Source organism: Lampetra planeri, chromosome 17, assembly GCF_965212315.1.
Source record: "Lampetra planeri chromosome 17, kcLamPlan1.2.h2, whole genome shotgun sequence".
Taxonomy (NCBI): Eukaryota; Metazoa; Chordata; class Hyperoartia; order Petromyzontiformes; family Petromyzontidae; genus Lampetra; species Lampetra planeri.
Genome location: NC_136123.1, coordinates 10,583,394 through 10,610,823, shown reverse-complemented (window position 1 = coordinate 10,610,823; position 27,430 = coordinate 10,583,394). Strand labels below are relative to the sequence as shown.

The window sequence follows — 27,430 nt, the reverse complement described above, 5'->3', positions numbered from 1 at the left end:
AAAAAATGACACGTTTATTTCTGGCCTGAAACATTTCCACCTATGATACGTGTGCCACGTAAATATACCTTACTGGTTGTATGTGTTCCTTTGGCTACGTACGGTACGAAATAAGTTCTACAAACAGTACATACGTTGCACTCTGAATGCGTAAAACCATGCAGTGAAATATATTAATGGTTCTATGCGAAGTGTCTTGTTACTACTGTAGATGTTATATCGTTTTTGTGCATTTACCAAGAATCACTGTGCAACTTGGAGTGAATATTGAGTAATGTTTCTCGTTAGGACATTGTATCCTGGATGCATGGTCAGGTTAGGCTGAGATGTGCCTTGTAACCATTACGCATTTCAAACAGTGAATAAAGCACTGCTGAGACTTTTTTTTGTTCATGAAATATTAAAATGATAATGTGAAACGGGATGTGAGGAATAAAATGAGAAGTAATGAAGGAAATACAACACGTATGGGTGTCAGCAAACAGAAGAGGCCATACAGTTGAAATATTATCATGTCTCAGTATTCCTGTGGCATACAACTCCTGAGTTTAAATCATCGTTGGGGAACAACTAAATCCATCATCACTACAGGGTTCACAACAGTGAGCACCACTTCAAGATTACCGAATAGTGGTTGTCCTTTGGTTATATTATCCCCTGCCATAAGAACGTGGAATTTCCACTCCTGGCTTAAGACCACGAACCACCACCCAATGCCCATTCGAGCAGGGCGATGCCTTGCTATGGACTTTTTTTTTTATGAAAACACAAAGTGAAAGAAGTAAAATGGACAAATGGAGAGCAGGAAAGTTTTCTAATTTGGAATTGGGCAGGAATAGAGGGACGGGCATCACAGATAATTTATCAAATATTTAAACAGGGTGCAGAGCAGCCGAAACAATTGCCTGCCAGTTAATTGACATTGCAGCTCATAGTTTAGGGTTAAGGCGTGCGCCGGGCGGGTTTGGACGGAGATGGATGGCGATGATTTTGCCGTAGTGCGCCTAAAATTGGCTGCTGCGGGAGACTTCGGTCAATATCGCGCGGCCAAACCCTGAGCACAAGATGGGCGATGTCCGAAGTAAAAATGACCGCTACTATTTGAAAGTTGTCATTTTTATCACATTGCCAATTATATTCCAACCGTGTTGTTATCGGAGTCGTGTCATGACATGAAGAATCATTCCTTGAGAACCATTTTAGTCAACAAGTTGTGTCCAAAGGAAGCAAACAAGAGGCACAGCGCTCATTAATCATGAAACTGTCACATCCATGCAAAGGCGTCAGCTCCTGCTGAAGTTTCACGTGGGTGATCAGATGCAAAGCCAATATTGGCCTCCTTGTGGTGGTGCGCGTGTTTTCTGGCAGAACACGTTTAATTCGTAAAAGCAGCGGCGAAAATATTCGTTGAGAAAGTTTAGTCAATGACGACTGTGAGTTTATGAAAATAAACTGAAATAACAAAAAATGTATTTGACCAGGTGAGGCCCACTGAGCTACACAGCTCTTTTTCAGAAGCGACCTGGCAAAAAATGATAGCTCGACGAAGTGGCTTATCATGTGGAAATTTATAGCAGCCAAATACTCTAAACGCACGTTTCTAATTGTGGCGGGAGAAACCAGAGAACCCAAATAAAAATCCACGCGATCACAGGGAGAACATGCAAACTCGAAATATAAAAATATATAGGTGTCAGGGTCGGGATCGAACCCATGCCCTATATGTCAAGTAAGGTGGTTAACTTATATCCACTGTGGCACCCTTATTAAGCATGAGAATTACAACGACTAGAACGGCTCCTACTACTACTACCCACCAAAGACCAAAGCGTGAATGATGAGACAAAATCAACGAGTCTGAATGAAGGCCAAGATTACTTCATAACGCTATTTAGGGGCAGCAGTAAGTGAGGGATGATGAGGGGTGATAAAAATGTAAATTTGCTTCCATGTATAAATGCTTCCTGCGTTCGCCGATTGGCTGACCTGATAATATTGGGTGGCGAAACATTGACTGCCTCTGACACCAATATGTACTCACATTTAGTTGACTGAATGTTTCATATGCATGCAAGTTGAACATATTTTGCACCGTACGCAGCCAACCGTGCTAATCGGAGGTGTAGGACTTTAGCCGCCCAGACTAAGAAAATGTGCGGAGTGAAATCCACAGAGAAAGACTTGACCAAAATTAAGGCTACGTCTAAACACTAAATGCTAACTGAATTAACTTGAGCATGGCCTCACGACACAAGCACCTTCCCTCACACGGGGGGATATTTGAAACCACTTCTGTATCTTGAACTCAAACTTATTTTGCACCGTACGTAGCCAACCATGCTAATCGGAGGTGTGTGGGGGGGGAGGACAATGAACTGAACACAAAAGGCTTCTCGCTGTGGATCTTAAGTGGGTGGTGGAGAACTTTCTCTGCTGGCGACACCACGCGTTCGAAGAAAAGAGTGGCGAGCGCCGTCTGTTGAAACAATCGGCATTTAAGGGAAATGCTCAATGTCAGCTTAATAGGACAGCCACTCAAACTGATGCATCTCTATGCTGGACTGAAGCCTGATTTTTTTTTCATGATCACGTAAAGAAAGTGAAAAAAAATCCCCAGAGCCAATTTATCCCTAAATAGAGACTTGTAGTCACAACCCGGGGTGCTGAGGGCAACAGGTTCTGTGCAGGAGCAGCAGCACTGAGCTGTGTCCATTCTGCTTGCTAGTTTCAAGTTTATTTTGTTTAACCAGGAGACAAGTCTCACTTACAAGAATCACCTGGGTCGCCAAAATGACAAAAGCGAATAGAAATCAGAGCAAAAACAACCGCAAGACAGGAGAGAAAAAAAATCCAGAACATAAATTATTATTAAATAAAATAAATTTTCAATAATAAAAGTTGACTTGGACAAATTACTTTAAAAAACCGTTCACAGTAAAATTAAGTGACAAAAACAGCATGGATTTAAGGTGATTACAGCACTCGTATGAAAACATAAAAATTACACATGTCAAATATGTAAACTGCACAGTGCTGTGCTCCTGTCTGGAACACTAGCCCGCACACAAAGACCACCAATGCACACAAAAACCACAAATGCACACAAAGACCACCAATGCACACAATCACCCGACCGACAATGCACACGTAAGCTGCCTGCCGAGTAGCGCTGCATGCCAGTGCATTTTCGGTAAAAATAGGCTCGCCGCATATATATGAAATCACACAAACCAAAGCCGCATAACGTGAACAAAACCTTGTGTGTGTGACCCCTGCGCATTGCGTGTACATCGGTGACTGTTCGACAATTTGGTATGCTGGGGACATCAAATGTCCACGTTTAAGAACCTGGCTGGGTATTTTAAGGTTTAGCTCAAATTCTCCGATTGAGATACTGTGAGCCCACTGCCACCCAGCCACCTTATTTTCCTGTAAGTGACCAAGTTATATATTGACGCTGTATTATTTTATTCGGTGCAATATCGTGACTGTTGTACTTATTACTCTAACTTGAAATTTGATGTTTCTCGAGGAAACTATTTTACCATTTGCGTTTTTATGAGTTCTTTGCAATATGATCTTTTATCATAATCCTCACTTTAGTCAAATATTTAAAAGAAAATGTTGGAAGATACTCTACATTATGTGATTTGTTGCCATTTTTCCTTCATTATGTATTTATTTTCATTTTATTGCGACTTGCAATGTATGTTTTGTTTTACAGGGAAACGATGCTTTTGTTGATGAAACCCGATACAAGAGCTTCTTAGCTCACAGGGTACATCAAAATAAACTAACCTTTAAAAGAATACTGAAACCTTTATCGAGTCAACATCAAATCATCGTGTCTCCCTGGCTCAGGGAGATCTTCCAATCATGCTGATCCAGGATTCAAAATTCCACATTCCTCTTGTGAGAACCTTTGGGTTCTTCAAAGGACAACAACCACAGCTGTCATCTTGTGACTGATTGTAAACATCGTTCAGTGTAAATGCATTTTGTTCGGGAGGAAATTAAACAAAGCACAGTGTGGGTGCATTTTTGCAGACGAAAACCGGTGCCATTAACAAAGTGAGCTCCGACTGAAAGGGGCAACCTGGATTCTGTGATTTGAAGAGACAATGAGGAGCCTTCTGCTGAAATGCCTTGTCTTTTGAGAGGACCACTAATTAGGAGCTTAGGGGAGCTAGAGGTGAAAGCAAAGTGGCAGGAAATTGCCCTCGTAATTTGTGACAGCACCATTTCACGCTTTTTGGAGAGGCCGTTTTTTCTTTTGGAGGATGGAAACAATGAGGACGATAATGGCTGCCTATTTGGGGGGGGGGATGCGCAGTGTTGAAGAGGCTAACCTACCTTGATAGTTCGTCACCTTTTGTTAAGCCGGCGAAAGCACTTACAATGTGTTTTGAATAGTTTTGAGAGCATCTCTGATAAAAAAGGGGGGGGGGTCATCTTGCCCTCTCGTAAGGTCCAAAACCACGGTGGTTTCATTTTCAATGTCACCCTTCTGTTACAAAAAGCTCCTTATTATTTTTGTTGCAATCTGGTAAAGTGTCCCGTGAACAGAAGGACGCCATCGTTCCTGCAAGCCAAGGTCTGGTGAAGTGCAGCCATGGATAATGAGGATGAAAATATAACAGAGATGGATGACGACGATGCCTTGTCCGCGTTGCCCTGGTGTTGCAGTGCCCCTGGGGCCTCTCGTGAGATGATCCATACAGCAGCCAGCAGCGCCCATGTTCTGCCTCATTTCAGCACTCAACAGATTGGGCTCCTTGCTGTTTGGGTAGAGGTTTTGGTATTTATTCGGGGAGTAAACACCGTACCAATGAATCCCATTTTCACACGGTTTTTTTTTTAAATCAGAGCAGGTGTTTAACAGAAAGACACGTTCACGTGTGTCTGTGTGATGGTGTAGTGATTTGCGTACGGAGTGGCAGCGTAGTGGTTAGCACTGTGCCCTACTAACCTGGCGACATGAGTTCGATTCCTGCTCGCAACCAACGCCAGTGATGATTAACTGAAACGGTCCTGGGCCTTCCATAGGTGGACTCAGACTCAAATGAATACCTTGTGCGGAGTGAAAACATCGCCACTAGGGAGACAAAGGCAGCCAGGAGCGGCGGTGGCCACTCACCCGCTCGTGTGCCGTGCCGACCTTCATAGGTGCTCGCTAACAGCACTTACCCCAACAGTCTGTTACAGGCTATACGGGCAATCTGTGTCGTGATTCTCGTGCACTACGAACCCAGCCACCCGAGTTCGATTCCCGCTCACGGCCAAAACCAGTGACGAATATCTGAACCGGTCGTGGGCCCTCCGCCAGGTTGATTCAACCTCAAATGAGTGTCTGGTGCGGTGTGTAAAGAACAGCACTGGGGATACAACGTCATCCACCCTTCAGTGTACTCTTCAGGCATTAGTAAATGCGTTGCCCCAAGGGTTTGTTAAACGCTCCGTGGGTGCCCATTTACTTTTGCAGTGTGGGTGATCGCAAACAGATGCTCAATAACAGCGCTCGCCATAACAATCTCTGAGGCTCATGGCCGATGTCTCATGCGCTTGTGTGTAGTGTGCGTGTACATCGACTGAGGCAATCTAAAATTAGTAACGAGTGTTGTGGTGGGTGTCAATATCAGCACTGGGGGGACAGACGTGGTCAGGTCTGGTGCTGGCCACAGTCCGACTCGGTGTGTAGCGAGTCTGTCTCTGTGTGTACATAGTCCTTTATGAATTAATATAACTCGATTGAAACTTACATGATGAAGAAGTCCCTTTGATTCCAGGGTAAATTCTGTATTTTGACAGACATGGGAAAATGCTTGAGAACATAGTGTATTAATTGCTTTTTCCCACATTGTCATAAGTAGTTAGCATTTCCGCGCCTTCAACGTTATATAAATTATGGATTTCACACCCCTCCAAATATGTTGCATTCTAACGTTAGAATTTAAATCAAACAAATGTTTTGTAATCAACTATTAATGTTCACTTGTACCGTCATCATGTCTTGAGGTGAAAATACTTTACATAACGCTCGCCGGGAGAAGCGTAAGCTCACATCCTGTCAGGGATTTGCCGCTGGAGAAGTTGATGTCAAACACATTTCTGAAGTTGCTTCAATAGGTGCCTTATGCCACATTAGGTGGCAATTCCATTACGTAACCTGACAAAAGCATTTGTCGCATAGCAATGAAACCAACATTCTCATCTGGAAATATGCCTAATTCGTATAAACCTTGCATTTTAGCGCTTAATGAATGTGAATAATCATCCTTAATTTGTCAACCCCATGTTTATCGAAATAACGGAGGAGAATTAATATTTTTTCGCAATTGACACCTTGGTTTAATCGCGAGTGTTTAAAGCCTTGATCTGAACCCAAGCTATTAGCGGCGTCGCTATGTCCTCTCAAACATGATTATGCTCTTTCTGAACCTAGCCATCTGTTACGTACATTTTTAATTATATCAATTGTTACAGCAACACATGTGCCAATACCGTTTTAACATTACTGTCAAAACTTCACTGATATGGTATTGGGATCTGAACCACGAAACACTTAAACACTGCCCGGTCGACGGTTTATCAACTTAACGTAAAACACCGAGCAGCGTTCTGGTCACACGATGGAATAACTTTATAGTACGGTAATGAGTTTACAATTGCTGGCAAAAGTCAAGCGTAGCCGAAGCTGGTTTGGCACGAATCTGGAGCTCTGAAGTTATCCCATGAGCTTTCTGGGATAATTGGTGACACACCGTAAATACCCGGCTGAAAATATATGAATGTCGAGTACGTGCAAAGTGTGAGAAGCTCATTAATGTTGCCCTATGACTATTTATGTTTTTAAGGCTGTATATCTGGAGAGTTGCACCAATTAGCGGATTTATTTTTTCGAGGCGTGAGCCTGCATATTTTTAGCTTGCTGTTAGTTGTAATTATTGCTTTTTCATCACCTATTAATGACATGTTTGGGTTGCGATAAATGTTTCAGTAGCACTAACAAAGTGTGATCCATGTGCTATGTACTCTGTATGTGTGTGTTTGTATGTATGTCTTCTAATCATTCATTAGCAGAAATCAATGTGTAGATCAAAAGGCATATCCAAGTGCGCTTCTGTAAATAGTGTATGTGTGTGCGGAGCAATGATCCGGTGGGTTTTCTTCTTCACATTCCAGTCTAACTGCAGCTGCCTGGGTTCGATTCTTGGCCAACACACGTCAGCGTCAGGTTGTATCTTGAAGCCGCTTTGGTCATCTTCTAAGTTGACGTAGCTGACGTGGGTACCCGATGCAGTACGCTCAACGTCGGCCCCGCGCAGACATAACCCGTCTGGGGCGCGATGCTGACCTCGCCGCCTTTCCTCGTTTGCCTTTCCTGCTTTGGCAGGTGCTCGCTAACAGCGCTCGCCTTCGCGATCCGTAAGGATTAACGTGAATAGGGGATCTCTTTGTGGTGTCGTCTGTGTGTGTGTGGCGGTTAGAAGTGGCATCACGGTTTAGCGCGCTGCACTACCAACCCGGCTTATCTGAACCGGTCCTGCCCCCCACCCCCTAGGTCGACTCAGCCTCAAATGAGTACTTGGTGCGGTGTGTGTAAATCACCGCTCGGGAGACAAACGCAGCCGGGCATGGTGCTGGCCACACACCCCCTCGTGTGCCGTGCCGGCCTTCATAGGTGCAACTCGCTAAAAGTACTTGCCCCAACCAGTCTGTTAAGGATAGACGGGGGGGGGGGGTCTATGTCTTTTTTGTGTGCAGCATCCTCTACGCCGACATCGTGGGGTTCACGCGGCTGGCCAGCGACTGCTCCCCTGCGGAGCTTGTCCACACCCTGAACCAGCTGTTCGGCAAGTTTGACCAGATCGCCAAGGTGAGCGTGCGTGCGTGCGGGTGACCGGTGCCAGTGCCTGTCATCCTTGTGTCGCATGTCGGGTGGAGGAGGGTTTATGATGCACATTTTTACTCACGCGATCTGACCTAAAAAAAATAGATATGACTCAGTCAGTCGTTGGGTTTGTTTCAGCACACTTCACCACGCTGGTCAATGCTGCTTGGTGAAGGAGGGTTCCTAGGGACTGGTTTGGACATCACTCATCACCAATGTCAGCCGTGGCCAGGAATCGAATTTTAAGAGGACACATGGGACATAAAACATTCTGCTGGGATCGTGTCAGTCAGTAGAACATTGTGACACGCCAGGAAACGACCTGGGAATAACGCTACTGAATTACTTCTGGAGTCACTTCAGTGTGTCTTACCCAACACTCGTTGACGGTCCTGTGAAAGGCGGCTTTCAATTTGAATAGCTGATCTGAGCAAAAATAAATTGACAAAACTAAATTTATACGATGGGTCGTTTTTTGCATGCATTCATCGGTTGACTAGTGTGAGAACATCAACCAGCGATACTGGAGAAGCTGATTGATCGCAGATAGTTGCCCGAGTTCGAACACCACTGGTATAACCGAGACAACCAGTTGCAGCTCCGTAGGCACAAAATTGTGTTTTTTTTCCACTACAGAAGCAGGCTGGGCCGCTAATTTAATGTGCAATAATCGAGTTGAGACCCCACGTAGATGGTGCGGTGAAGCGGTGTCCTCAGTGTACGATTAACGCTGCTCGCTATTAATTAACACACAGTAGGCCACGCTTCTGGCCGGATTGGTTCCACGCCAGATTCCGATATTTCACGAGTTCAACGTTTCGCAAATTTGGATCTGGCTCGGCACGGAAAATAGCCGGCAGAAAATTATCCATACAGTGAGGAGCTCCACGCTGGCTTGGCTTAGACGTGCCAATGGAAAAAAGGGTGTTGTCGTTTTTTCCGAATCCAAACAGACTGCAAGAGGGAGATGCTGAGACAAGTTATTTTTAACATTGAAATCGAAACACTTGAGTATAATTGTCTCGTACAGTTCCCTGTGTAACGCTGGCGCTGCCGTTGCCACGCAGGATAACGACTGCATGAGAATCAAGATCCTGGGCGACTGCTACTACTGCGTATCGGGCCTGCCCATTTCCCTGCCATCCCACGCCAAGAACTGCGTGAAGATGGGAATCGACATGTGTGAGGCAATAAAGTGCGGAGCCCCCCCCCGCCCACCCCCACTCACACCAACAGTGAAACTGCTCCTATCCGTGAGGAAGCAAGGGATCTCACTTGGGATAAGCAAGACTCCTTGTACCTGTAGCGTTACCATCCGAATCGACCGTAAGCCCCCAAGTCCTGTTTCGCACAGAAACCCCGTGGTTACGGGATGACATTGCCACTCAACTCCTCCTGTCCATTAACAAAACAGGTAATTTGAGGATGTTCCAATTCCTCTTCATCTGCGTTGTTTATTTTATCCGTAGCTTTGTGGTCACAGAAGGTTCCTACCCCCTGGGTAACCTTAATTGAGGGTCAGAGTTCTGATACACTCAGCGATGATGCACTTGCAGTACACCTGAGAGCTCCTCCACACTCCTACTCCTACCCCAACAAACCTCAAACTCCACTTCATCCATAATAATTTATTATGAGTAATACTGGTCGCGAAAGCCTACGTGTTAAACTCCACTTCACCCACTCGCACGGCAGCACCTCATTGTTCGGGGCTAGCTTGTGCCGGTCAAGTTATAGCCAACACCGTGTCGCCATACGGTAAACTAACGAATTATTCCCAACCCTTTGGTAATCCACTGCCGCCTGAAAGGCCTCGCCCTGCTGTGTAGGCCATGGGGCTTATTTTACTATACTTTATCGCGCTGGCCAGTGGAGGTTGGTGAAGGGGGTAGGGGTGGGGGGCACAGGACCGATTCAAATATCACTCGCCGCTGATGTTAGCCATGACCAAGCATTTCGCTCGAGTTGCCAAGTTCATAGATGAAAAGTGTGAACTGCTGCACCACTGCCCAACCCCTACTCTGTACAGTTGTTATATAATTTTGGCTCCTTTGATAACGCCTTGTTGAATTTACTGGACGACAGCTGCGATTGAACTGTCGATTTAAAACTGTCCGGCTTAATTGGCATCTGCTGTTTGGCACTCTGGTTCCAGAATGTTTTTTTTTACATTAATAACAAATCGGGGAGCATGAGACTTGCACGTGAGCGTTTGGTTATCCCGGACCTTGTTTGGATACATTATTGATAAAAAAAAAATACAGCAGCAGCCTGTGAATTATTCATTTAAAGGAAAGTTATTCGCAGCATTGGGAATAGGTGGCACATTAATCAGACATGAGATGCACCCGAGATTGATATGGTGCCAAGCCCCAAATGATTTGGGTGTCCCACTATCTGCAAACATTGTTTTTAAAATATTCATTAAAAATCCTAACTTACAGCTGGGCCCTCATGGAATTTTTCTTTTTTACAGAAGAAGCTTATTGACCACGGGCTATCAAACATGGACATTGTTTTAACGGTTTCTGTTTATATTTGTTATTAACAACATCTGTTCATCTTCACGGCTGTTAATATATGATGGGTTATAATCTGCAGCACATTTTAAATATACAAAAAGTATGATTACGTTTGCTATATTACCTTTTACTCAATTCCCCTTCAACAAGTTAGGCTACAAATAATGGTGAACGGTTCTCAGCGGGCGTCTACCTGGTTAAATAAACACACGCTGGTCAATACCATTTGGTAATCCCGATACCGCTGATGAGACCCAGAAACTTGAAAGCAGTCCAAAGTTTGCCTGCTTAAACAAATAATGCTTGATTATGTTGGCCTGGTGGACTCATTATGGTCTTTTTTTTACGTGTCGAAACAAAATTAAGTTCTGCTTATATTAGTCCTGTTGGGTGGGTGGTAAGTAATTGTAGGAGAAAAGTTGCTATTTCCTGACTTAAAGCTTTCGTGACTGCAGGAATTCATATTCTTGGGTCTTTCGGTAAAGTCACGTCGATAGGTTCTTTAGATAGATTCTTTGTTCTTTAGATAGGTTCTTTCGGTAAAGTCACGTCGATAGGTTCTTTAGATAGATTATTTGTTCTTTAGATAGGTTCTTTCGGTAAAGTCACGTCGATAGGTTCTTTAGATAGATTCTTTGTTCTTTAGATAGGTTCTTTCGGTAAAGTCACGTCGATAGGTTCTTTAGATAGATTCTTTGTTCTTTAGATAGGTTCTTTCGGTAAAGTCACGTCGATAGGTTCTTTAGATAGATTCTTTGTTCTTTAGATAGGTTCTTTCGGTAAAGTCACGTAGATAGGTTCTTTAGATAGATTCTTTGTTCTTTAGATAGGTTCTTTCGGTAAAGTCACGTAGATAGGTTCAAAGACTATTTCCTGTAACAATCAAATATTTGTCATTACCAAAGTAAAATAATCTGATTACATTACGTTAATGATACAATTTCTTATAATAACTTAAGCTCACATGCTGGCACCACGCTTTGGCTGTAGCCTGTGCAGCATGATCTCGGTGTGTATTGGTCGGGTCTCTAAATTAATAAATGTAAAAAAAACTGCTAACGCGTTTTTTTTTGCACCTTCGTTTTTGTTTTACATTTTTGGGAAATATGATTTCACGCTGACAACGAATTTAATAGCACCGCATCACTCTGGACCTGGTTACGGAAAGCTGATTGCAGTTCCTTGTAAGTTAAAGCTAATTATTGCCCAACAACACGTGTCACAGTGATGTGTTTTGGATTTCATTTTTTTGGGGAATATGGTTCATGGGTTACAAAGTGCATTTTAGATTTTTTTCTCATATGTTAGCATGAAAATATTTTACATTCCAATTTCTGTTATTGTGTATGTGCTAATAGCAGCTTCCCCATTGATCTATGAAACTACCCCGTATTTAGCTTCTCTTGCGATATGTGGGGTGCCACGGTGGCTCGGAGATGTTAACAACCTTGCCTGGTATACAGGAATTCGTGGGTTCAATCCCCCGTGGTCGCATGGATTTTCCCCCCGGTCCTCCGGTTTTTCCCTCCACATTTAGCATCAACATGCGTTTGTAGCATTTGGCTGCTTTACATTTACACAATAGCCACTTTGTTGAGCTATCATTTGTGATAGCCAGGTCGCTTCTGAAAAAGAGCTAATAACTCAGTGGACCTTAGCTGGTAAATCAAAAAAAATTTAGTTTTTGTTTAGACATAGGTACCTTGTCCTGACACACTTGGATAACTTTGCTAATAGTTGTGATGATGATTTAGTTCACATTATATGTCAGCTTAATGATTTTCATTTAATGACGTAAATATCTCTTGATAACCTCATGATTAATTTTATCAAGTGTAGTTCATGAAAACTGCATCTCACCACAGACCAACCTCGAAAGCTGCTTGGCGGTGGTGAGCCAGCACCAACAATTGTTCTGCAGTTCTATATATATTAGGATGTTTTCAGTTAATTAGTGAGTGTTCATACACGTCGGAGGAAACCGGAGCACCCGGAAAAAAAACACTCGTGCATAGGGGCAACGCTCTATCACATATAGAAGGGACAGATTATATCAGTCCACACTTTGCTGTACTGTATTTTGCTGGCTAGCAAGGGTATTGCATCTCGACGCCCATTGTAATTTGTGTAATCCACCAAACCTCGCTGCCTCCACAGTGCTGGATTACAGGCAGCCACGTGCGCCACTACTGCCCAGCTGTCTATTTCTATTCAACTATTTTATTTTATTTTACCAGGTCAGGCCCACTGAGCTATATAGCTCTTTTTCAGAAGCAACCTGGCCACAAATGATAGTTCAACGAAGTGGATTATCGTGTGGATATTTACAGCAGCCAAACACTCGAACGTACATTTCTAAATGTGGGAGGGGAAAACCGGAGGACCTGGAGAAAATCCACATTCAAACTTCAAATGTACAGGTGTCAGGGTCGGGATCGAACCCACGACCTCATGTGTATCAGGCGAGGTCGTTAACATCTCACTACCACAGCGCCCTATCAGTCTCCTCAAATGTTGATCAAATGCTAAACTTCATAAACTGCTTCAATGGTGACTTGTAATATATTTTTGGGTCAGATCGCGTAAGTTAAAATGTTTGTCGTAAACTCTCCTACACTCGACATGGCCAATAAATAAAGTCACCATGCGTACAAATGAGGCCAATATGATGATTTATACTGATTCAGCAGCATGAATCATCATATCTTTTACAAAGCTTCGGTGGTTCGACTTCTCAAAATCCTATCCATTTTCAATAACCTTCATTGAAGGGCATAAATTCGAATGTTTCATGAGTTTTCGTATAATTACCAACATAAATGTCTCAATAACAGCGAAGCTCAAATGCTTACATAATGCAGTGTGTAACACGTCAAAAACTTTGGCTTCGATTGGGGAATTTCTGACCGTGTGATCTTCAAGAGCTAATGATGGCAATACGCACCCCAAATGAGTCCAAGTCGGTACTCTTTGCCAGGAATGGACTGGCCCCTATAATACGATTCCATAATACGATTGTGGAATGAAAAATTAATGCCGTTCATTTGCACTTGGCCTTACTTTTTACTTTCCACTTTAAATGTGTGTTTTCACGTGTGAATGTATAGATGTTGAGCTGTAAGATGGTGAGCTCTAAATATCATGTTGCATGAGCTAGATACGCAACACTGAGCGCGGGCTCACGATTTTAATGCCAATGCTTTCAGGCTGTTGGTAGGTGTTTGAGTCTTAGTGTTCGAAGTTGCCTCTTCCCAGTTGACACGGCAATAGAACCAGCAGTTGAGACATAGATATTAAAAATAGTCCACGGTGTGACGTAAAAACGTGGAGCCAAAACATTATTTTAAAGAAGATTTGGCAAATTTGAAGCATTTTTTCACAATTTGTTTGATTTAACAGATAATTGAAGACATGTGAAAATTCCACCGATATATGGAAGAACCTCAAAGAAAAGGGGAAAAAAATATACACTCACCAGAGCTGGTTCCCACTGCCTTCCACACAATTTCCTTGTGCTTTGAGTTGATGATTTGGCGTGCAGGACGACACATTACCGGTACTTTGGGCAGAGATTAGAGCCTTGGAACATGCATGGTGCCAAGTACACTGCAAGGACACTGAGTGGAGAAATAACGCAGTTCACCAACGTCAAGCATTGCTTCATGTGTCTCATTATAATGTCCCATCGAATAAAATGTATTCGCCAATAGTACCCATCATAAAATACACAACCCTTCAAGTCAACTGTCACAGTGTCTCCCTGCTCGAACGGCGATCATGGTGGCGGTGGTGGTAGTCGCGGATCTGAGAGAGAGACAGAGAGAGGGAGAGCGCAACACCACGGCACGGCCTTGGCCGAAGCAACCAGGGCCCAGCACCAACAATGAGCCCTGGGATCAGCCATTGCAGCCAGGGCAGTTCCAACAATTCAAAGGACATCTCAGGGGGCCACCTTCATCAAACAAGCATTTCACGGTGGCGGGGGGGGGGGTGTGGTCCTTCACCGATGACTCCCAGGGGCAGTGGAGGCAGCGACCTCCAGTTTCCAGAGCAGTCCTGGTGACAGACAGAGCACGGGGAAATGATGGGAGGTGGTGGTGGTATTGAGGAGACAGGATATGGGGGAAGGAGTCAGGCAAGGGTCAGGGAGGTAGCATAGAGGGTTCAGTGAAGCGATAGAGGTCAATGGGGGAGTAGGGGAAGCAAATCAGACGAAGGAAGTTTGGTTGGGTTGCGCAGCAGTGACTTGTATGTACTAAACGGTGAAACTCTTTTGCACGTGCATAGCGAACCGTGCTAATTGGAGGTGCGGGGGAAGGACAACAAAACTAAACACAAAAAGCAGCTCTAAAGAAATGAGTGTTCAATCTCGATTATTTAAAAGTGCATTGTTCCAGTGGTTTTACTAACATTGGAAGGAAGAGCGTTCCAGACGGCCACAGAAGCGCATCTGAAAGCGTGCGATGCAGTGACCGTCTTTGTTCCATGGTGAGCCAAAAGTCGCTGCTGTGAGGACCCAAGTGGAGGTCAGGAACAGGAGATAGGCTCAGCCAGCTTGTGGCCTTATTTCCCATTAATAACATAGAGAGGTTATGTATGTATATGCATGCATTTACCTGTATGCAAACATACATTCAGAAAGTGTATGTATGTGGGGAGCGGTAGTGTAGACCACCCTAGTTTGATTCCCACTCATTGCCAACACCAGTGACGATTATCTGAACCGTTCGTGGACCTGCCCTAGGACGACTCAGCCTTAAATGAGTACCAGGTGCAGTGTGTAAACATCGCCATTGGGGAGACAAAGGCGCCCGGGTGTGGTGCTGGCCACCCCCCTCTCGTGTGCCGTGCTGGCCTTCATAGGTGCTCGCTAACAGCACTTGCCCCAACAGTTTGTTAAGACTCTACAGGGGATCTTTGTCTTTGTTTACATACATACATTCAGAGAGAGAAAACACACAGCATTGTGGATCATAGTCAAGTGCTGTCCGTGACCACCACAGTACATGGGCAGTTGTCGTGGGCTTTGTCTCCCCAATGCTGATGTTAGTACACTCCACGTGGTGCTGATTTAAGGCTGAGTTGACCTATTGGAGACCCAGGACTGGTCCATATACCCCTCAAAACTGAAGTGCATAGCCAGGAATCAAACACACACACAAACAAAATAGTTGCAAGAAAAATATATTCACATAATCTTGAAGTTTGTTTTCAAAGATATGTTCACTCTGCAACGTTCACGTATTTGTTTTGGTTTAACTCACAAATTTTGACAGATTGTAGACTCTGGCTCATTGAACACCAATATTAAGAGCAATGGGACTCTCGGTGTCTGACATAGTGCCTTCGCTCTGGCATGCATCGCCATTCTCCATTAACAAAACAATGCCCTGCAGTGTGGTCCATAACAAAGACGAATGCACCTTTGTTCTCACACTTTTTCACATTTATACACATTTTCCAAACTACGCAAGGTTGAAAAATGTGAAACAAAAAAAAGGCCCTTTTCAAGAGGCATTCAGAAAATGATGCATCGGCCTCCAGAGAATGGAACAGCGGCGTATGGTCATTGCGACTGATGTCTGCGGGCTAATGAACTGAGAAGCATTTGGAGAGTGTGCGTAGAAGAGAGAAAGCGGGGGGGGGGGGGGGCGGACGAGGGAAATGGAGAGGGGGGCCAAAAATATATAAAATGTAATGACGAAAATGGTTATGCCACTTCATGAGCCAGATATGATTAGATTCTTGATATGAGAAAAAAACTGAAATAACTCGTGCGTTGGTGGGGAATGAAAGTGACCCTTGACACTACTTTGTACTGCACCGCGGTCAAGCAAAGCGCAGGCAAGCAGTATGAAGTTTTGGAGGTGGGGTTAGTAGATCACATCGAGATACTGGGAAACTTACAACCTGCTATGGGCGTGACCCATAGAGAGCTGTGAGGCGACCCGTGGAGAGCAAAACAGCACGAGGGGTTATGACCAGTCTGCATAGGTTCTGAGTATTATCTGAAATACGTTTTCTCCAACTTGGGAAAAAAAATCAATGAAAAAAGGAATTTGAAACACATCCGAATGTAGGACATGCCTGAAAAGGAGTCTTGAGACCATTTCAGTAACCAGTCCTCCTCCTGCCTGCACACAAATCCCACTCGTCGCAACCTCATCCTCATGATGCACCTACGAGGTTTTTCTGGCTCTTAATATTTCAGACTTGTCACAAGGTGGATGCATTCCGTCTGAAGCGGCTGTAGTCAGAAAACCAATACATGTTCTTGCGCCAGGGAATGGTCCCCAGACGATGATACTACGAACTACTCCTAGGGTCCCTTCAGCGGGCCTCACGTATCCAACACCACACGGGGCTCATTCACGCTCGGCCGAGAGTGTTTTGGTGCATTTCAGTCACTTATGCGTTGTATCACTCAAAGATGTATTTGGACAATTTTATTTATATCCACGCGTTTTGATGACTTCACGTGAAATCATTGATGGCAAGGCTAACCCCATACGCTCAATTAATAGTGGGCAGTTGCCTGGATGAAATTCCAGGAAACCCGATCCACTTGCTTAGTCCTCTGACAAAGACGTCAGGCCCCGTCAACTATCCAGCCACCTCATTTCCAAGTGTCTCACGAGACTTTTTGTAACGTGTTCGTCAAGTGTTCGGCTCATGATTTGGAACATTGCGAGGCACCTCCACGTTGCTGGAATTCATCACTCGATCTTTTTTTTTGCCTTATTTATGCAGGAGCTTTAAAACTGGGCAGGTGGCTCGGTGGGAGAGCGAGCGGCACCAAATTGGAAGGTTGCGAGTTCAACTCCTGATTAAGGGTTGGCTCGGCAAATCATCCCTCCGGGATCGACACAAAAGAATATCGCTTATTGGGAGTCAACAGTTTTTGTTCTATGGAGAGACTCACCCCCACCATTGGAATGAGGAATATCCACCACTGGCTCCGGGCTGTAAACAAGAGATGAATACGACCTACATGCTAATTTGAGCAAGACATTTCTTGGCTTTTGATTTTGTGTTTACTGCTGTGTTTCACAATGTAATCAGTAGCTCTGTATTGCACCTGATTAGTCAGTAGCTATCTACTGATTAGTAATCAGTAGCTAGCAATCAGTAGTTAGCAATCAGTAGCTAGTAGCTAGATTCTACGTGACTTTACCGAAATAACCAGCTACTGATTACATTGCATCTAAAATACGCATAATATTAGACAATGTGTAGACCCAAATGACATTCCTATATATATACTGTATATCTTCAAAAATTACTATTACTACTCAAAAATATTTAAGTATTTTAAAGATGCCTTAGTGAATAGTTTAATAGGTTTATAGTGAGAATAGGGTTTTCCCCTTTTATCTGGCAACAAAACGGGTGTTAAGTTGTTAAAACACCAAACTGAAACCTTTTACACGGAATCATGTCTGCATTAACCACAATACTTGCGGTCAAAATGCAAACAAAAAACATACTCCGATAATATATGCATTGTCTCTAAAACGGATTGGTCCACACCAGAGACAGCTTTCTTTTGAGCCTCGTCTCAAACGGTGTTAGACCAGAGGACGCCAAAAGGCCTGTTTTGTTGCCAAATAAAAGGGGAAAACCTATTCTCATATTTGGGTACCGTCAAAGGAGGTCCCGTGATGTAGATGCTCACCCAGACCTCTCATTACTCTGATAGTGCATTGTCTTTGTGCTGTACGCCTTTTGGCGTCCTCTGGTCTAACACTGTCTGAGACGAGGCTCAAAAGAAAGCTGTCTCTGGTGTGGACCAATTAGTTTCAAAGACAATGCTCTATTATCAGAGTATGTTTTTGTTTGCATTTTGACCAAAAGTATTGTGGTTAATGCAGACATGATTCCTTGTAAAAGGTTCCAGTTTGGTGTTTTAACAACTTAACACGTGTTTTGTTCCCAGATAAAAGGGGAAAATCCTATTCTCATATGTTGGTACTGGCAAAGGAGATCCCGTGATGTAGGTTAATAGTGTTACATTTTACGTAGGCAAATATTTGTTTTCATAAGTGACCCTACACTTGGCTTGTTAAAGGCCATGGGTAGGTAAAGGATGGAATATTGAAGTAATGATACAGTTTTGCATGAGCTAACTTTATCACAATTGTCAGATGTCTGCAGCAGACAGATAGCTTTATGGTAAAATCACGTACTGTATTGTGTTCTCCACAATCCAGCATTACCGATAGATGATATCTGTGTTGACAACATTGTGAGATATCATCACTTACACAAGTAAAAAAAAATCCCCCGTATAGCTTTTACAGACTGGTTGGGGCAAGTGCTGTAAGCAAGCACCTGTTAATGCTGGCCAACGAGGGGGTGGGTGACCAATAACATGCCCGGCCACCTTTGTCTCCCCAATGCTGATGTTCACACATTGCACCAGGTACTCATTTAAGGCTGAGATGACTTAGGTAGGGGAATCCCAGGAGCGATTCAAATATTTGCCACTGTTTATGCAGTGCGCTAACTACTGCGCTACCCACCCCCCCCACTATCGCTTACACAAGTAAACAAGCTGACCAGCCTGCCTATAAATTGTGTATACACACATGAGACGTCCATACCAGGGATCGGCAATCAAAATAACAGGAATATTTCAAGAGCCGAAATGCATGTGGTGAATGCGAGACGGTGGGTCCTTAATCAATAACGTCACGAAGCAGTCCTTAAAGAGCATCCAAAACCCTTTATGTTTTTTTTTTTACCAATGAAAGTGTCACTGAGTCTTATTACTCTCTTTTAGTTGGGTCCTGCCAAGTTTTTCGCAGTAGGAGCAATGCGATGTACCGTCTACAGTGTTCCAATTGAATCATCTGTTGTGTCGTTTTTCTAAATTGGCAAATGTAGACGATGGTGTCGGTACACAATGGCCTGCTCTTGTGAATGACATCACACGATGTTTTAACATCCACTTGTGAAGTACACGCTGCGCAGTGCGCAGTATTCATCGGGATGGCCGCTGATTCGAATCTTGTACCTCTGCAACAAGTGGCGATTACGCCACCACTGGGCAATATCATTCCCCTTAACATACATAGTTTGAAAAAATACTGGGAAGTAATAACAAAACTAGAAATACAAAGCTATATATTAAGCAAAAAACTTAAATTGTTAAAGTTATTATTTTTATAAAAAGTGTCTCTTTAACCTTGATTTAAAAATAGTAACTGAAGGTGCATTTCTGGCAGCGAAGTGTGGAGATATCCATAACCTCGGGGCATCATAACAGAATGTAGCGTCTCCTTTCCTTTTTAGGTTTACTCTTGGATCATACAAAAGGCAAGAGTCAGCTGACCTCAATAGATGCACGCACGGACTGATATGGAGTAAACATCTCAGTGAGATAGTCCGGTGATAATCTGTGCAGTGCTTTATCTATTCAAATTAACGCCACAGCAAACTGGATGCCAGTGCAGTGATATCAGCACAGGAGTTGATGCATTTTTTTGTTCGAGTAACCCTAGAAGCTCATTGGAAACAAACTGTGGATGTGACAGGAAAATCAAGCACTATCTAGAGTCCAATCTAGAAGAAAACAAAACCATGAAATTATTAATCGGCATCAAACAGAGAAAAGGAACGGTTTAATGTTGGCCATGTTTCTAAGATGATAAAAATAAACTTTTTTATATCATCCTCAAAACATAGATCTAAATAAAAAAAATAACTCGCGAATTTTTTTACTCAGATTTTTAATTGTGAGTCAGGTTACCCAAATCTATTTTTGTCGATTCTAGCTTCTATTCTGACAACCGAGCGGCAAATTAAAAAAAATCGTCAGTCTATATGTGAGTTTAATTGCTGGAATTTTCATTTATATGACTCGGGCAGAAGCTGAAGCAGCAATAATCTCACCGGGTTTCATTGTGTAATTGTCAGCATACGAGTGAATGTTGGCGCTGCGTTTCTCGAATGGTTGGACCTGCTCTTAACTTAAGTCGAGAAAATATTATGGGACCAATAATGGGGCCATGAAGGATACATTTTTTATCAATGTTTTGGGAGCACGTGAGTACACCGCCAAATGTTGTGTTGAGCACCCTCCTCCACCTGATGCATCCACCAAGACCAATCCGCAACATCGGGCGATTAATTACCGGCGTTCGACTTAACTGCAGAGGCTGAGCTCCGTTTGGAGTGTGAGGCTAAAGTGTAACATTGCTACCGGTTACTAGGACACGTTATGTATATAGATACCTGTCAAATGAGCGTGAATCCAGTCATAAATAGGCAGATTACTTTTATAGTGGCCTTTGCTTGCATTGAGTTTGGTGATTTTAATTAAACCTATGGGGAAAACATACAGATACCAATAATCTCCAACAGTAATAGTCATGGGAACCCTTCGATTGTCGGTCAACTTTAGGCACACAAAGTACATACAGGAGTCTGCATCTCGGGGTTGTTATCTAAACTTTAATTACTGTTTGCTTGCAACGTTACTCTCTATTTGCTAATTTAATTGGGAACGACACAGTGGGCTTGTATATATGTATGTTGAACTTAGTAATAGGTTTTTTACCCTTTCAACTGGTACAAAAACTGACACCTTTATACAAGGCATCATGTTTGCAATAACCACAACACAAGCAGTCAAAATGCAAACTTCTTTCGCACCTTACGTAGCCAAACATGCTCATCGGAGGTGCGGGGAAATTAGAGGTGCGGGAACACTGCCAATTAACAGCATCGCGTGAACAGACACGCCACTTTATTGCTGCTTCAGAAGTACACCGTGGATTTCGCTCGTAGTTACAACCAATTATTTTCTTTTCCAAAGTCCTGGCCAGGCTCGAAGCTGCTTATTTCAACCGAGCTGCGTGCTATAATGTTTATAGCTGCAAGCAAATGTACACGCGGTCTACTTAATCAACGCAACAAGCATTATTCACACAAATGCTTGCAAATGTATTTTCTAACACGTACTGTATTTATCACACTTATTTACTCAGAAGAGCCTAATTTTTTCAGGCGGGTCCCAGTAAATTTCAACAGATGGGACAATATTTCTTCTATGTGTTTTCCCAAAATGATTATATTGCGGGTAACCTTTCAGATTTGGCATTAACATATTTTTTACACCAGCTGCTGTATGTTAATTTACCCAGAGTGCAGGCTTAAGTCCCATTTGCTTCTGGCTTTGAGAGAGTTACATTTGCAAAACGAGAGAGATTCCACGGGCATTCGCTGCACCGCCTTCGACGGTGACCGGGTTAGGCTGAACGATCGAGAGAAGTATGCTCTTCACCCGGTGCGCTCACCGTAGGGCAGACTTTGGTCCTCCGTCGATACGTGATAACATCAGCGATACTCAAACGCCACCCGTGGTTCGTCAGCCGTAACTGCATTGACACTGCGCGCACTGCGGTGCGGGCAGTGCCAATTATTGTGGATTTCTGAGTCGTAAGAAGAGGATGGGATCTGGAAAGAGCTTTTTGGCATGCAATTGCAACTATAAATATTAACCCTTACCTAAAGCACTCAGCTGCCTTGCGATTGCTTGCCTACCGGGTACACAACGTGATTTAACTTTGGTTTCATACCAAGCAAATTGCTCAATTCTGGAACTCACTGCGGGTTTGTTGGTTTAGGACCATTAGCAGCGATGGCATTGCAACTCCATCAGCTTTGAAGAGGGAAACGCCTTTACTTGTGATTTTATGTTAAATGGCGTTGTCTTATTTATAATTGTGCTTTGTATATAATGCTCGTAGGATTCATGTTTGATGTTTTGACACCAATTTTTCCGAGTATTGTGCATTTGTTGTTGTTATGTGTTAACAATGTTTGACATCAGCCGCCCGCCATTAAACCGAGTTGCCGAGTTTAACAATTTATGATCTCAGATCAATAACCGGTAACTGCAGAATACAACCACAATGGTTAATTCGTTTATTTTGACTCAATTTCAACTCCGAGGCTTACAATGTTTCGGTTTGATGATATTGCGATGAACCCTTTCCAAGACCCATAATCAAAACGTGCAAAACCCAGTGTGGCTAAGAGTGCTTTCGAAGCTTGTTCATAAATTGTTCTGTGATACTATTTTACGAGCGCTATCCTCTGATACAATGTGATTCACTGTTCAATGTAAGCATAATTTTGAATGTAAATTAATTCAGCTCGTGACGATGAAAAAAGGGGTGCTTGGTTGTTTTTTTCCCACCGTTGCTGGGCAGAGGCCCAGAGGCACATGACATCAAGTGGCCATCGATGAAGGCTACTGTTAAGGTTATAATAAATAACGGCACGTCTCTTAAATCGAGAAAAGGCAACCATAACTTGGGAAAGAGACGATGGCAGAGATTTCCAAAGTCGAGCAGCGTGAGAAAAGAAGTAGAAAAAGACGTGTTGTGACCTGCGGTGTGGTGGGTGAGTGAGTGAGTATGTGAGTGAGTATGTGAGTGAGTGGTGGGTGGGTGAACTGTTGTGACCTGCAGTGTGGTGAGTGAGTGGGTAGGTGAGTGGTGGGTGGGTGGGGGAGTTGTTGTGACCTGCAGTGTGGTGGGTGAGTGAGTGGGTAGGTGAGTAAGTGGTGGGTGGGTGGGTGAGTTGTTGTGACCTTTGGTGTCGTTGGTGAGTGAGTGGGTGGTGGGTGGGTGGGTGGGTGAGTTCTTGTGACCTGTTGTGTTGTGAGTGAGTGGGTGGGTAGGTGAGTGGGTGGGTGAGTTGTTGTGACCTGCAGTGTGGTGGGTGAGTGAGTGGGTAGGTGAGTGAGTGAGTGGGTAGGTGAGCTGTTGTGACCTGCAGTGTGGTGGGTGAGTGAGTGGGTAGGTGAGTGTTGGCTGGGTGGGTTAGTTGTTGTGACCTGCAGTGTGGTGGGTGAGTGAGTACATGAGTGTGTTGTTGTGACCTTCATCGGTACAAACAGCACTTACCCCAGCAGTCTGTTAAAGGCTATACGTGGGAGCTTTGTCTCTGTTGTTGGAGACCTGCAGTGTGGTGGTTGAGTGAGTGTGTTGTTGTGACCGGGCAGTGTGGTGGTTGAACACAATGTGGATGAGACGAAACAGTCAGCGTCCGCGAGCTCGAGTCCTTAACATGGGAGGAGAAATCAGTAAGTGAAGTCCACGGGAACAGTAACCATGGACGAGTGCAAATGTAATTGGGAGAGAACAGATGCCGATAAAAAAACTGATGCGTTCTTGTCTTCGTCTTGACCCCCCCCCCCCCATGTGTCGCTGCGCTATGGCAGGAAGGTGCGCTACGCCACAGGGGTGGACATCAACATGCGCGTGGGCGTGCACTCGGGGAACGTGCTGTGCGGCGTCATCGGCCTGCAGAAGTGGCAGTACGACGTGTGGTCGCACGACGTGACACTCGCCAACCACATGGAGGCCGGCGGTGTGCCCGGGTACGTGTCACGCTCGGCGGAAAGTGAATTCACAGAGAGGTGGAAAAGCGTTGCGCGCCGTCTCCACCGCTCGTCCGAACCCACATTTATAGGAGCGTATAAAGCAACTGGAGTGTCGTGGTGGCGAGATGTTAACTACCTCGCCTGGTATGCAGGACGTCGTGGGTTCGATCCTAACCCAGACGCCTGCTGCTGTATATTTAGAGTTTGTGTGTTCTCTCTGTGGTCGCGTGGATTTTTCATCCCGGTCCTCTGGTTTTTCCCTCCACATTTAGAATCAAAACGCGTTGAGAGTATTTGGCTTCTATAATTTCCGCATTCCAAGCCACTTCGTTGAGCTATCATTTGTGGCCAGCTCACGTCTGCAAAAGAGCTTTATAGCTCAGTGGGCCTTAACTGGTAAAATAAAAAATGGTTTAGTTTAGACTGTGATCACCCATAACAGACCATGGGACATATAACGACTAGATACCAGATTCACAAAGAGCATTGAAACTGCCCAAGTAATTACAACGATCAAAATAACGTACACTGCGAGAGTAACTGATAAACTAGCCAGATGTTTGGAAAAACAAAACATCCGAGTCAGATTTGGCACTAGTTTGCTGTACTAGTGACGAATTGGCATGTTCTGTTTACGTGACAACCCTTACTAGTTGGCTGTGTTGGGTGGTGGTGGGTTTTAACGACACATTTATATATTTACGCGATCTAACCGAAAAAAAAAACTCTTTAATTGGTCGTGAAAGCCTACGTGTGAAACTGGCACACTAATGCCTAAAAACAATCTTGAATAACTCGCGGATAATAGGATGTATTTTGCAACATCACAGATATAAGGGCTACAGTTTAAAGAAGTTATCCTGCCTTGTCAGAGAAGGCATCTGTTGTGTTGATAAAATAACGTAGTATTTTACGTCCATGATCAATGGGTCTTCCGAACCTGAAATATCTGGAACAGTTTTGATTTCTCTGAGTTTCCACAGCATAATGTGGCCCATGCAACAAATGCTCTGGGTGTTTTGGTGTGAAAGTCAAGAGCCGTTCGTGAACACCTTGGGATCCCAAGTCATGCTGAGGAATTACAGAAAGTACAGAAAAAAAATTCACTAAATGATTATGCACCGTCTCGATTAGCACAGTTGGCTATGTACAGTGCAAAAGAAGTTCAACATACATATTCTTAGGTTTTAGGTAAAGTCACGTAGGTAAAAAAATTAAAATTAATAAAAGTAAAATAAAATAAAAATCACCTAGGCCTACAACAGTTTGCATATGAAAGTTGCGATGGGTATGGAATCCAAATATATATAGAACATTCAAAAAATGTTTACACTGAAGCTAATTTAAAGTGGGAGAAAAACTACTGTGAGTTACTGGTATTTAAGTATACATATATACATGCATACCGCTACTGTGCATGCACACTTGCTAGTTTATTAGTCTACGCAACTATGATAAAGGCACTGCTCATTCTACCAAAGTGAGTGTGGGTAGGAAAGGTGAAATGCTTTCCAATTTAACCTAATTTGTTGAAAATTATTATGCTGACCATCAGCGATCGCTAACAGCACTTGCCCCAGCAGTCTGTTAAGGCTATACAGGAGATCTTTGTCTTTGTGTGTGCGTGCACGGTGCAACCGGTAGTGGTTGTGGGGAGCGATAGTGTAGCGGTTAGCACGCTGCGTTACGAACCCGTTCGATTCCTGCTCACAGCTAACATATTGACGATTATCTAAACAGGTCCTGGGTCTCGCCTAGATCAACTCAGCCTCAAATGAGTACCTGGTATGGTGTGTAAACATCTCCACTTGGGAGACAAAGGCGGCGGGCGTTGTGCTGGCCACCCACCAGTGTGCCGTGCCGGCCTTCATAGCTGCTACTCGCTAACTGCACTTGCCCCAACAGTCTGTTAAGGCTATACAGGGGGGATCTTTGTCTTTGCACGTCGAGTTTAGGACGTGTGTGTGCGTGGTGGCCCCTCGGCTTGACCTGTGTGCTGGCTGCAGGCGGGTGCACATCACAGAGGCCACGCTCGAGCACCTGCACGGGGCGTATGAGGTGGAGGAGGGAAGAGGCGTCTTGAGAGACCCCTACCTTACCGGCATGAAAACCTTCCTGGTCATCAACCCGCAGGTGTGCTCATCGGCGGAGAATGCGGGGGGGGGGGGGCAACAGGTGTTACGATGTTCAAACACAGACTTGATGTTTGAACACCTTAACACCTCCTGTTTTATTGCCAAGGATAAAACCTATTCTTACTTTTAACACTTTGATACTCGCATAAAGGGCCCCATAGATATTCACCTTTCTCGTCTGGGTTGCCGTGTTTACCTCCAGGGCGAGAAGGAGAGCCCTCATCTGTCGTGCAAGTGCTCCAAGTTCAGCGACCCAATGCGAGCTTCTATGCGCATGACGCGTTACCTGGAGTCGTGGGGCGCGGACAAGCCCTTCGCTCACCTGCAGCACCGTGACAGCGTGCCCTGCGACCCCACTGCTTCCTCCAACGGCAAGATCTGCACCGTGGTGAGACAGCCGCAGCAACGCGAGCGAACGCGCGTGTGTGCACACACGCACACGCACGCGCGCAAATACAAATGGCAAATGGTAAAGTATCCCCCGGTGAGCGGTTTAGGGTCTGGTGGGACGCATCATGTCAGCTCCAGTCAGACCCAAACATCATTCCAAGCTGGTCTACTTCCGCAAATCTAATTCCGGTATTAGATTTCAAGATACTTTTTTTTTCAGATCCAATTGCTCCAATAGCGAATTCTAATCCCTACAGCTGATCGGGTATTGGGCTCAGAATCCATTTACTCTAGAGAATAATAACCAGGTTATGCAACCTTGCATGTACCAAATAGCAAACAAAAAGTGAGATAATCATTTTCTGAGAAACAAAACATGTATTTGTGACTACACAAATAAAATATAAGTTCTGTCAGCTGGCACTGCCATTCTATACTGCTTTAATGAAACAACCCCAATACCACAGTGGCATTGGCCATCTGAGGTTTTTGGGAACTTAATCCATAAAAAGAATTTCTCTTTTTACTGGAAAAGGTTTTGCAACTAAATTCAAACTAATGAGAATGTGCATGGTCGGTTATTGCATTGTTGCTATCGGTCTTGTGTCACAACATGAAGAATCCATTCATAATCATGAAATAACCGGTGCACTCTATGAGGGATAGCACGGCTTGTTGGAAGCGATCATTATTTATGAACTCATATTTCAAAGTTTCCTTTTTATTATTTAAAAAAATTGGGTTCCCAGAATTTTTGCTACGACATTGTTACATGATTGTCACAACCAATATATTGTTTTGGTATTTTTACGGTTGTAATTTAGCCAAATCAAGGGGAAAATAAAGGTTTAATATGATGGGGTATCTTTATTTTGCCTTCGTTAGTGACAGGGTTGAGACCAGCAACTCTCTACACTTGAGAACCTGGCTTTATCACGGAATCCCTCCAAGACTAACTCATTACCTCGGTGGTGTTGGCTCAGAACTCTGACCTCTGAGCACCCCGACCACCTTTGTGTTATGAGCTGCGACAGGCTCAATCAGTGCTCTGCTTTTCCACATGGTCCGTATGTATAAATGGGGGCTTTGTGCCTCT

The 27,430-nt window shown here is 44.0% G+C and overlaps 1 protein-coding gene across 3 annotated transcripts in view; it reads left to right on the top strand.

Moving 5' to 3' along the window:
* ADCY2 (adenylate cyclase 2) overlaps positions 1–27,430 on the top strand; it is a 282,866-nt gene that overhangs the window by 212,523 nt on the left and 42,913 nt on the right. For all 3 annotated transcript variants that reach the window (XM_078602107.1, XM_078602109.1, XM_078602110.1), the window contains exons 7-11: positions 7,765–7,876; positions 8,959–9,086; positions 23,648–23,806; positions 25,816–25,942; positions 26,147–26,332. In XM_078602107.1, coding sequence (XP_078458233.1) covers positions 7,765–7,876; positions 8,959–9,086; positions 23,648–23,806; positions 25,816–25,942; positions 26,147–26,332 — 712 coding nt within the window. The remainder of the gene's footprint in view (positions 1–7,764; positions 7,877–8,958; positions 9,087–23,647; positions 23,807–25,815; positions 25,943–26,146; positions 26,333–27,430) is intronic.